Source organism: Lottia gigantea, assembly GCF_000327385.1.
Source record: "Lottia gigantea unplaced genomic scaffold LOTGIsca_66, whole genome shotgun sequence".
Classification (NCBI taxonomy): domain Eukaryota; kingdom Metazoa; phylum Mollusca; class Gastropoda; family Lottiidae; genus Lottia; species Lottia gigantea.
In genome coordinates this window covers 320,780-332,808 of record NW_008710245.1, presented here as the reverse complement: position 1 = coordinate 332,808, position 12,029 = coordinate 320,780, and the positions used below count along the sequence as shown (strand labels likewise).

Here is a 12,029-nt window from a genome sequence, read left to right as displayed (position 1 = left end):
TTTCGAACAAAAGACTCAAAACAAATTCACTGTGCTCACTTAAGATCAAGAGTTGCTAATAAAATCATAGGCAAGACTCTTGTTGTTTCAAAACTAAAATAGGAACTGCAAAAATGGTCTCCAAATATCCAGCATCATGCTTAATGATAGTCAGATATCAGGATCATACCATATGATTTTCAGATATCTTAATCAAGATATTCAGATATCAAATAAACAATATATCAGATAACTAATTCATGCCCCAGAGTCACAAACATAAAACTAATCGTGATACCTTATGATTCTGCAGCTGAGCTTTCTTATCAGGTAAGGTTGTTTTCAAATCAGCATCTTCTTTTAACTTGACCTCCATATCTATCAGCCATTTGTGGAATTTCTCAGAGTTTTCATCATATGATGACCATTGGTTTAAACTGGAGTCTAGCTTACGATTAGTTTCTGATAATCTATCACAGACATTTTCCCATTGCTCACGTAAAGCTCTGAAATAATTTAACCATTCAATTCTTTTATCTAATGAGCAAATACATAAACATAATACAATTCTAACGACCAATAAATCTGTAACCAAAAGTTACTATGTATTTAAGAATAAGAAATCGAATTACATTCGGCATCATTCAATCAGTCATTTGCAAATGTAAAGTTGAGAAATTTGTCCCAATACTTGACAGAAAACTTCAATCAATTACTGGAAACTTAAAATAAGGGTTCTCTTACAAAACTATATTGCATATAGATTAGGTCTGAAACAAAAATAAATCAATAAATGACAATTCTAAATCTGAATTATTATACCTAAGATCTTGTCTAATAACATCACGACCTTCTGATGATGTTGTAGAATATAGTTTTTCACCAGATTCTATAGTTTGATGTATTTTACTGGCTTCTTGGTCTTTCTCTGCTGATAGTTCCTGAAGTAACAAACAAACATTACTTAAAAAAAATACTGTGGTTTTGTTGTCTAATCAAAGCCAACTGAAAACTTCCATTTAGTTAAGCAGAGTGTACAACTGTATCGAAAGAGATATTGCTCTAACATAAAGTCTAAATTATGCCTAATCGTTGAATCTTCAAAACACGGCTTGTCATTTTCCTTGCCATGAAGTTTTGCTTCCATGTTTAATCTACAACCTGGCAAAATGTCATAATATTTTATAATTTAACCCTTACTGGAACATGGACATCGGAAGATGTAGTCAAATTGTGAAAGCAAAAAATAGATGATAGATTTAAAGCTGAAAAAATGCAAAATTCTAACTTACATGTAATCTTACTAGTCTATCTTCAACATCATGTTTATCGCCAGCTAAATCTGAACAGATATCAGTACGTTTCTGTAGAGTATTCAACCATTCTGCACATTCTTCATAATTACCTTCATATACTTGATGTTCTTCACATAATTCTTCCCACTTACCGATAAGATCCTGAAATAAATAGGTAGAAATTGCAGAGGTGAACTGTGCCATAAACAGTTGAGGCAGGTCAATATGCTCTGCTTAGTGGCTGATAAAAATGCTTATAAATGGACCAAAATCTATATTAAAATTGTTGTTTTGCAAGTAAAATTTTTCTGCAACAAAACGGAAACATAAGAATTAACTTGTCAAAAAGCCAACCTTTAGTTAAAAGAGAAGTATGCCACAAGAATTATTAATAAAACATTTCTTCATTTGTACATATCTGTGAATTTTTAACAACTACATACCTTTAATGTAGATTTAGCTGTATCATATCTAGTGACTAACTGTGTACTATAGTTGACTAATCTACCATCACTACTAGGTATAGTGGCAGCCATTGTCTGTACTTCATCAAACTGATTCTGTTTCTCATTTACATCTCGTAATAAATTCTTCAATTATAACAGAAAATTCTTATCAAATTATATGCCTTCTTACTACTTATATGAATGATTTGAAGAGATGTTTGTTAATGGACATTGTTGGACATAGAGTTGGAGACATTCTTAGATCTTTATAGAAGATTAATATTTTCAGAAAAATTTGAGAATTTTCTGACACAAAGATAGCTTCTCATTTAAACACTTGGCATTCAGATGTTAATGAAAATTTCAACAGAATGATATGAATGAAACTATACCTTAAGTTTTTGCAGTTGATTTTCCTTGTCATTGAGAGTAGATTTATATTCAACAGATTTTATTTCACCTTCCACTTCACGTAGCCATTTATTGAGGTTATCACATGAACCATCATAGTGGTCTACAGCTTGTATAGCATGCATCAAGCCTTGTTGTGTTTCACCCATCCTATCAACAAGGTTCTCCCAATCTTGTGTAAGTGTGTTGAGTTCATGTTGGACAGTAGCCTGACCCTGTGGAGCTGTCGTCTGCATTGCTTTCTCTCCATGGTAGTGTGCATTCTTTACCTTAGCCTCACCATCTTTAAGACTGTTCTTCAAATCCTAAATATAAGAAGACAGTTTTAGTCACTAGTTCTTAAGTCATCAATGTCAAAAATTCAGACACAGCCAAGACTGAAAATATTTTGTAACCTTTACAAAAAAAGTGTTGTAACTGGAAAACAAAAGAATCTGTCAATTAATTACCTCAACTCTATCCAATCTGTTTTGTAGAGATTTCTTATCTCCCCCTACTTCACCACAGACGGCAAGTTTATCATTAGTCACAGACATCCAGTCTCTACATTGCTGAGTAGCATCTTGATACTTTTCATGTTCATCAACGCCATTTTCAAGATTCTTTACACTCTCCTGAAATTATCAAATTTAAACTTAAGCAAACAAGTTTTCTTCCTTTACAGAAGAATGCCATTCAGGATTGCACAGAAGGATTTACTGTCCTTTGGACTCCAGCCATAATTTAAATCATTTCTACAAAACTGGAAAACAAATCAGGTGAAGCAAAACATTACACTTCTTAAATTTCTACAGTCATGAAGAAAAAGAATTACATGTAAACCATTATAATAAAAAATACCAAAAGTCAATATATGGAGGATTCTAAAATGTGTAGGCCTACATACCTTAGCAAAAGAACACAAAGTATTGTATTTATCATTTAGTTTGTTTAATTTAGTCTGAACCTGAGCAGACGACAAAGCTGTTCCCTTATCACTAATACTGTCTATCATTGGTTTATGTGAGAGGATATCTTGGCATCTTGTCTAAAATTAAAGAAAAACATTAAATATTCAGAATGCCATAAGACATGTGCTATAGTATAACTTATGTTTATCAGAGGTCAATATAGATATATGAACCAAAGCTTATCAATTAATCTGATCAGAAGAAAATTCAAAAGTGTGGTGTAAAAAAGTAAAAGGGAACTATGAGAATATATGAGAACTGATACAAATCTATATAAGATGAATGTTGTTGAAATTGAATTTTTCAAACCAAAAGTACCTTCAGATGTTGCAGTTGTGCTTTTTTCTCAGGTAAACTGTTTTTAACATCAGGTTCATGTCCAAGTTGATGTTCTGTTTCTGCTAACCACTGGGTTAGCTGATCATAATTTTCATCAAATGTTGACCATTTCATACGACTGCTATCTAATTCTCGCTGAGTATCATTCAAATTGTCGTTGAATCTATCCCAGGATTCTCTCAATCCTCGTAGCTCATGTCGAACAACATCTCTACCTTCATTGGATGTATTAGGGAAGAGCTTTTCTCCAGATTCCAAAGCTCTGTTGAATCTAGCTAGTCCTTGGTCCTTACTTGCAACAATGTTCTGAAATGGAAGAAATGCCACATGTTAATGATTTCAGATATTATGCAAAGATCCTTGACAACCAGATACCACTTCTCATGTCATCATCAAATTCAGAGAGTCCACAAAGTCAATTCATTACAAACATACCTGTACAAGCTGTAACTTGGCGTTAAGAGATTCCTCATCACCACCTTGTTTCTTACAATCATTCAGTAGTCCATCAGCTGATTCCAACCAAGTCTTAAATTCCTGTTCATTCTCCAGGAACTGTTGATGGTCGTCTATATTTTGTTCACATTTATCAACATTTTCCTACAAAAAAGAGCAAAATATTTTCATCAAATGTCAGTGAATTGTCAATTGATGGTAATTAAGAAGTCTAAAAGACCTCATTCACTATTCTTAACTGCATGTCGCAACCTATGCATCAGCTACTCACTGGAATATGGATTCAAATAATCCTAAAGAGATCAAAGGCAAGAAGTTTGATCAAGAGATTTGTTGTTAAGAAAGGAAAGGATAGAAACTCATAAAATCATATACCTTAATATTATCAGCTAGATTTTTATATCTGGTATATAGTTGGGTAGCATAGGAAGCTGTTCTGTTATCACCTGTTGTTCTAGAAATTTTATAAGCAGCATCTTTTAAATTTTCAAAATCATTCTGATGTGACTGGACTTCATCCAACATATCCTGAAATAGTTAATAAATAGATTCAAATTATGGGTAAAGGAATGTTTGAGGAATCTCATAATAAGTAGCTTTTTTTGGTTTCAATTTCAAAAGAGCTTATGTCTGTAAGAACTTCATTTTACTACATATATTGTTAATCTGAAACAAAAACAATTCTAAAATTAATGGAATCAAAGACATTCAACAGCATATTAAAATGGTTGAAGCAATAATAACTAGCTGAAAACACCATTATGTTATCCAAAAGATCTTTTCATTAGAACATACCTTATAAGCTTCAAGTTGATCCTTTTTACTGGGGGTATCTGGTTTTAATCCAGATTCATTACGTGATCTAGCCTCCATGTCTTTTAACCATTGAGCTAGTTTTTCATATCGACCATCATATTCTGACCATTGGTCAATAGATGTTTCTAGTTTATTTCTGAAAGAACAATCAAAGCTTAAATGTCAGCCAATTTGGAATTTTCATTAGAATTGCTATAATGAATGCAATACCATTTTCAATAGTGTTAAAGTAGTGAGTCTTCTTAAAGGAAGCAGAGCTCAGTAAATTTTAACAATACATACTGTGTTTGTGCAATCTGTCCAATGAGTCCCTGGAATTCTTGTTCCATCTGTTGATTCTGACCCTCTAATTCTAGTAATCTTTCTCTAGGTAAAATAGACCTCAATAATCTCAATTTCTCTTCTGTAGCAGCCTTTCTTTGTTGTCCTTCTGCTAAACCACCATGAAGTTCCTACAAACGCAAATATTAGCATTAATCAAATATTAAGTGTTACAACTGAAATTGGTTACAAATTATTTTGCAGGAGCTAATTGTCCCAAATAGAAGTCAAATGGGGTCCCCAATACACATTAATAAGCTATCTCACATTAATTCACAATCTCTTTAAGTTCCATAAAATGCATCATACCCGGTATCAAACTAACATCTTATGAATCAGAATAATCCTTAGTTAATATTTTGATGAAATAGATTTCAAAAAGACCAAACAAGACACTATTAGAAATATTAACTGACCTTTATGGTGTCTAATTTTGACTCTACACTATATCTATCACCACCTATATCTTCACACCACATGACTTTCTCTTTAGCCGAGTTCAGCCATCTTCCCTCTTGATTCACGGCATCAATATAACGTTGTTCCAATGTTCCTTTCAGAGAATCTTCTATTCTATCAGCACGACCTAGCATTGTTTCAAGTTTCCTACTCAGTGTGTTAGCATCTTTAACTAAACTAGCAGATTCAGCTGAAGGATATTTGGCTTGTAAGGCAGCAGATTTGTCCTGTATGGCTGCTATTCTTCTCTGTTTTTCTAACAACTTTTCTTGTACCTCCTGAAAATCATTATCAGAGAAATTAGACCGGCTGACTGTAGATTCTCATATCAAGATATAAGTTATTAATGGTACTGAGGTCTTTGATGCATATCCAATTAAAAAAAATCCAACATATTCAAAAGAAAAAATTGAAAAAAAAAATTTCAACCGTAATCAAAACAAACAAGAGTGAATGTACAATGTATAAATTTCAAAATTGCAATTCATTAACAAAGTTTAGAAGTCCATAAAATCAAAGCAAAAAGTCATGAAATGAGTTGAGTAGTCCTTAAGTCTCATTCGAGAATGACATGGCAAGATGTCCCTGATATCAGTCAGTGTTTTCCAAGATAATTTTCCTCCAGACACTTGATTTGACCTCTTTTCACCATCAACAAACCATACACAGTACAATTCTATACTTTCCTTAAGAGCTTGATATCTGGCCACAACATCTTCATCATTACCAGATAAATCATCACATTTAGTCATTAATTCTCTCATTTCATTCAGTAATTCACTCTGTTCTTCCATCTCTTTCTCTAACTGTTTCTGTTCATCAGCGAAGGTGGACATGGTGGAGTCTAACTGGTTAGCCAACATTGTGGCATTTTCAAATTTCTCTGTCATTTCACGTTGGGATCTCTCTAATTCAGGTAATGGTTTATTTTTGTTTAATTCTTTCAAGTCAGCTATTTTCTGGGTGATTTCTTCTAGGACTGATTTATGGTATGGTGCTTCTTCCTATTTAAAGAACAAAGTCAGATCAGAAACCGAAACCTTTTTCATGTATTACATCTTCATGTGAAGATTGGGAAATGGTGTCCTACATGTAAATACTAAGAGTGTGCAATGAGGGTAATCTTACATGACAGTCAATCAGTGGTATATTACATCTTCATGTGAAGATTGGGAAATGGTGTCCTACATGTAAATACTAAGAGTGTGCAATGAGGGTAATCTTACATGACAGTCAATCAGTGGTGTTAGAGAGTCAGAGACTGGCAAATATATGACTTCACCTTAATCAGAAGATACTGCCTCCATGACCATACCTTCTTGTCCATTGCAAATCCCTACTTCCCATTCCATATAAAGTCATTTTCTTACCTTGTATTTTGCCAGTTTTGATTCTACACTAGCAGTATCATTGAAATTTTTAATACTGTCTCCCAGTTTATCCATAGTACCATTTAACCAGGAGGCTACTTCTTCACGTCCAGAATTGATCTGATCCCAACAGACCAGTTGAGCTTCTAGATTCTTCTCATGATCTTCAATGATCTGCAAAAAAACAGATACTCTGAAAGTTAGACAAAGCAAAAGGCATTGCAACAGGAAAGAAGAATGGCTCAGCTAACCAAGGTTGTACAGTCTTAGTATTAGGGCTTATTACGCAGCCAGCATCATCAACAAGGATACCAAAAGAGTCATCAGCATCTCCAAACAGTTATAACAACCATCACCATTTAAGTATCACCACAGTTTCACAAAGTTTGATTAAGGAACAAATTCATAACTCAGAACTATCATCAATTTTCAAATTTATTAGCAGACAGCAATTTTGATGACAATACTTACGCCATTAGCTGTCTCCCAATCATGGTTCATGGTGTCCAAATCTTGGACTAATTCTTGGGCATTAAAATTGGGTAATTTTTTCAATTCATCAAACAGTTGTAGACCTTTATTATTCATATGCTCTAGTTGTGTTTGATTAGCTTGAAGTTCAAAACCAGCATTCTGAAAAAAAATATTATTTCAAATGTAGAAGAAAGAAAATATCCAAAGAATAAACAATAATAGGAAGCTGATGTCTGTCCAAAAACAATAATAGACAAAAAAAAAAGTTCTGGACAAAGTTAATTTTCTCTCCGTTTTTTTTTTTTGCAACACCATCCCTATGAACATTTACATCAAAATATCCAACAAAGACAACATAGATACAATGTCCAAAATAAGATTACTGTTTGATAAAGCTACTTACCCTGTGCTGATCAAGTGATTTTTTGACGTCATCAGGATTATTGAAGGCAATGTCTTGTCGTACGACTGGATCAATATCATCTAAAACATGATTCACACCACTCTTGGCATCATTATACTGCATCCATAAATTCACATAGCTAGTATATGTTTGATGTTTATCACCAAGGAGAGACTGAACTCTATCCCAAGCTTCATTGACTTGATTTAATTGAGTCTGGACAATAGGGGATTTGTCTACATCTGCTTGCATGATTTGTCGACCAAGTTCTCTAAACTGTTCATATTCGGGATTCAAGGCATACATTTCATCTCGTACATCCTGAAAGATTGAAAAAATCGCTAACCATACCTCATTGCTATATGATTTCATTAACATAACTGAAGGCTTATGCTTTATTAAGCGTCTGCCTGAATTAAGGATCTAGTTTGAACATAAAATAGATACCAATAGATTATCATCATGTTTTAAAGTTTGATTTGCTAATCAGATTATGAAGCCCACAACTTATAGTTAGTCCACAGGAATTTAATAATGTAAAACCAATACTTGAAAAAAAACTAGTCTTAAGCTTCTGCTTAGGATCGTAACTTACCTCAATTTCACTGACCAGATCCTTCAGACCTTGTAAATCAGATTTATTCACTTTAGCTGAGTTGATCTTCTTCTCCAAGTCACCAAGTTTAGCAATAAGTTGTTTTTTCTTATCTGAGAAGTCATCACTAAGTTGATGAAGCTCACCCAAATGTTCTTCTTTACGTTCTGCTTCATACATGACATTATCACAGGAGTTAGCAATTCCTTGAACTTCAGATCCAAAATGGAGAGATCTTTGTGTAGCTCTGTCCTTAATAGTCATCTTGGCATTAACCATCAGTTCATCCAGGGGCTCTGATTGCTGATTCCAGTTCTGCAGTCCATTTTTGATCATTTCAATTTCACGTTTTATCTGAATCACTTCATCTTCTTTGACATCTGGTGAAGCTAAACGAGCTTGAAGAGCTTTTAATCGTGCCTGGGCTTCTTTTTGCTTATCATTGAAGTTTATCCAGTTTTCACATAGTTGTTCACGTTTCTGTATAGTGTCCTCCATATCTGAATAATTATTTAGCAGACGGTCTAATCTTTCACTCAAAATGGCCGCCTCCTCCTCACTACAGTTCTGCATCATGTCTCTAAATTCCTGTTGAATCATTTGAAGAGTTGGATCTTGTTGGGAGAACTCACTTCGAATTTCCTGAAAGAAATAGTTCCAAGGTATTATCTTACAATTTATTTGGAAAACAACTTCGGCCAAAATCAAGTGCAATCAATCTGTTTATAAAAAATAATATCTTTCTTGGCTCACTTACCCTCAACTTGGCAGAAGTTTCTGGAATTTCATCAGAATAGATGTCACCACCAGCAGCAATCTTTCTCTGCATCTTTTTCATCCAAGCTTCTAATGAATCTGCTTGACTGAATAGATCCCGTCTGTGACTCAAGGCACTATTTAACATCTTCACTCTCTCTAAGGCGTCAGCATTAACGTCTCCCCAAATAGATTTGATCTCTTCCTGTTGAGCTTTAAGATGTTGGAAACCTTCTGTGTTAGCATGAGGTTGGACTTGTTCAAATAATCGTTGTAATGTGTTTAGTCTGGGTTGGTGTCCTCGGATTTCTTCTTGCAGCGACTGAAATTAGTGAAGTGTTTTTAACTAATAGCTTGCCTTGTTTTTAGAAACCTGAATGTTTTTGTGGGAAAATCAGAATAAATATAGCTCAATTCTACGCTCAAATGTGCTTCAATTTCAAAGATCTTTATTTACCATATCTCATATCCAGATATTCTACAAACATCATTTATTCCCGTCTGACTCTTCCTTATTTCCATCAGAAAAGACTGAGATGTATAAATAAATCAACATCCCTGCAGTAACTTACACAGGAATACAAATTGTGAAAATGACACTTACCTTAGCTAGCGCCAACTCGTGTTCTAATACATGAACATCAGAAGAAGACATATTGGGTTCTACAGCTAATCTATTCTGGAATTTCTGGAGTATTTCACGGAAATCTGCAACTTCGTTTTCATAAGCTGTCCAGGCTCCGTACATTTTGTCCAGTTTATGAGTTCGATCATCAGACGTATTGAGTATATTGCCCCATCGTTTCTGTATACCATCTAATTCTCTAGCTACATTAGGCTGCTCTAATAAATACCCTGCTTCTGTGCTCATCTTGTCAAATATTGGTAGATTATTTTCACATTCTTGAAGGAAGCTCTGAAATACCAAATTTCCACAATTTCGTTTAATTTTCCCTCAAATTTAGTAAGTCAACAGATTTTTGAAACAAAGAAATAGAGTTTTTGAATCAGTTTTTTTTATTTTAATACTGACTAAATTGGCAAATGCACTCAAAAAGAGAAATGCTTATATCCTAATGAAAATATGTACATTTACCATATACAATGTATATACATGTATATAATGTACACCATTATTTTGTCTCCCAGAACCCTAGATCCCTCGCATGATGACTTATATATATATAAAAGTTATAAGGACATTTGTTAACAGAATCATACTATATATATTGGTTATCTACTACATAAAGCTATGTGGGATTTTGTATTTTTTCAGTATCAACACTGTCAAACAAATAGCACTGCAGGCAATTAGAAAACAGCTGTACCTGATGAAGATTGTATAGTTCTTGAGCTTCAGCTAAACTGGTACATTTTGGTAATTCTGTGGCACAATATTTCTCTCCTTTTACAATCCATGGAGTCAGTTGTGATTGTAGATTCTGGTATTTCTGCCAGTGAGCAACATTTCCAGACAATGTGGTACTCCTATCTTTAGCTCTGGAACATAAACTTTCCCATTGTCGTCTGACACTGGTTAGTTTAGTTTTTAAGGCACTGGTTTCTCTGGAGCGGAAGTTTTGTGTCAAGCCTCTAGCATCTTTTTCTAATGTTTCCAGGCTAATGTGGTTTTCGTAAACCTCTGTTGATATTTCCTAGAAAAATGAATGAAGAAAAAGACTAAGAGACATCCAAATAACATAAACACATCAAGACATTTTCGTAATGACAAGAAAACATAGTTAAATTTATGAAGAAAAGCATTAGCTTAAGAAAGGTTTATGAAAATATGAAATACAACTAACCTCAGCTTTTTCTAACTTCTGTTCAGGAGAGTCACCTTTATTTTCATAAACTTCATTTAGATTAGACTCACGTTCATTCAACCAATCACAGAAATGATTTAGACGTTTGTAATATTCGGCCCATTTTGAGATGGTTGTTTCTAGATCAGCTAATTTAGCATTGAGTCGTTTCGCTATGTTGTCTAATTTAACATCAATATCAGAAACTTCAGCTTTCAATGGTCCCTGTCTCTCTCTGCTTGCTCCTTCACACAATAAAGAGTTCAGTTTCTGCATTTCACTCAGACTACCTTTCAGTTTGTTTAATGATTTCTGTAGCTCCTGCAAGATGAAAATATAAAGCTATATTATAACTGAGTATAATTGTTAAACGTATTTGTTATATTAGATGAAAAAGAAGCCCAATATCTTTTTAGATTAAAAGGCCAAATTGGCTCAAAACTCACCTTTTTATTATGGAAATCTTTTTCAGCTTGATCTTGACCTGGTGATGCTGGTGGTTTCTCCAACTCAGCCTCCGCATCTTTTAAATATTTCATCAATAATCCACGGTTACCTTCGTACGATTCCCAGTTCTCTACTTGAGCCTGTTAAAATAAAAATTTCTAGCTCAATTGTGGCAAGTACAGCTAGTATCAAACTTCCAGTCCACATACAAATGCTGTATATTATACAGAATCACCAGTAGTCCTTTATATTTTCGAGAAAATGTTACTTTAAATATTTTCTTATCTATGATCTTATCTTACATGTTCATTAAAAGTTTTATCAGTTTGAAAATAGTAAAGATAACAAGTGAATTTTTCTCTTTTCTCTGACTTTTTTCAGAATTAACAATTTTTGAAGAAAATTAGTCAAATTTTAAGGTATTGAAAATTAATTAATGTCATTTGCATAAATTTACATAAATTCATTCTAACCAATATGCAAAATTTAATATCACTTAAGAAAAATTACTTCAATAGTCCTGAAGTCTATATCACAGTTGTATTTCACTCAAACTAAATATGAACTTTGATTTATCTCAACACACGCAATATAGCATTGATTAGATAGTTCTACTAGTACAACATTCCATAACATAGCTGATGTTATAATATTGTGTTTTGGAGTGATCAGATCCAAAATCAATAGTCTCATCTTTAATATGTCAA

The 12,029-nt window shown here is 33.5% G+C and overlaps 1 protein-coding gene across 1 annotated transcript in view; it reads right to left on the bottom strand.

Moving 5' to 3' along the window:
• Window positions 1–12,029, bottom strand: part of LOTGIDRAFT_167389 (hypothetical protein) — a gene marked incomplete at both ends in the record, with an annotated part of 67,898 nt that overhangs the window by 32,970 nt on the left and 22,899 nt on the right. Inside the window, 23 exons of the mRNA XM_009064869.1 lie at window positions 278–485; window positions 802–920; window positions 1,272–1,436; window positions 1,718–1,864; window positions 2,113–2,436; window positions 2,581–2,745; window positions 3,018–3,158; window positions 3,400–3,726; window positions 3,856–4,020; window positions 4,252–4,404; window positions 4,672–4,828; window positions 4,975–5,144; window positions 5,430–5,750; window positions 6,102–6,476; window positions 6,843–7,016; window positions 7,314–7,475; window positions 7,720–8,040; window positions 8,315–8,956; window positions 9,072–9,392; window positions 9,675–9,986; window positions 10,399–10,725; window positions 10,876–11,196; window positions 11,322–11,462. Coding sequence (XP_009063117.1) covers window positions 278–485; window positions 802–920; window positions 1,272–1,436; window positions 1,718–1,864; window positions 2,113–2,436; window positions 2,581–2,745; window positions 3,018–3,158; window positions 3,400–3,726; window positions 3,856–4,020; window positions 4,252–4,404; window positions 4,672–4,828; window positions 4,975–5,144; window positions 5,430–5,750; window positions 6,102–6,476; window positions 6,843–7,016; window positions 7,314–7,475; window positions 7,720–8,040; window positions 8,315–8,956; window positions 9,072–9,392; window positions 9,675–9,986; window positions 10,399–10,725; window positions 10,876–11,196; window positions 11,322–11,462 — 5,658 coding nt within the window. The remainder of the gene's footprint in view (window positions 1–277; window positions 486–801; window positions 921–1,271; window positions 1,437–1,717; window positions 1,865–2,112; window positions 2,437–2,580; window positions 2,746–3,017; window positions 3,159–3,399; window positions 3,727–3,855; window positions 4,021–4,251; window positions 4,405–4,671; window positions 4,829–4,974; window positions 5,145–5,429; window positions 5,751–6,101; window positions 6,477–6,842; window positions 7,017–7,313; window positions 7,476–7,719; window positions 8,041–8,314; window positions 8,957–9,071; window positions 9,393–9,674; window positions 9,987–10,398; window positions 10,726–10,875; window positions 11,197–11,321; window positions 11,463–12,029) is intronic.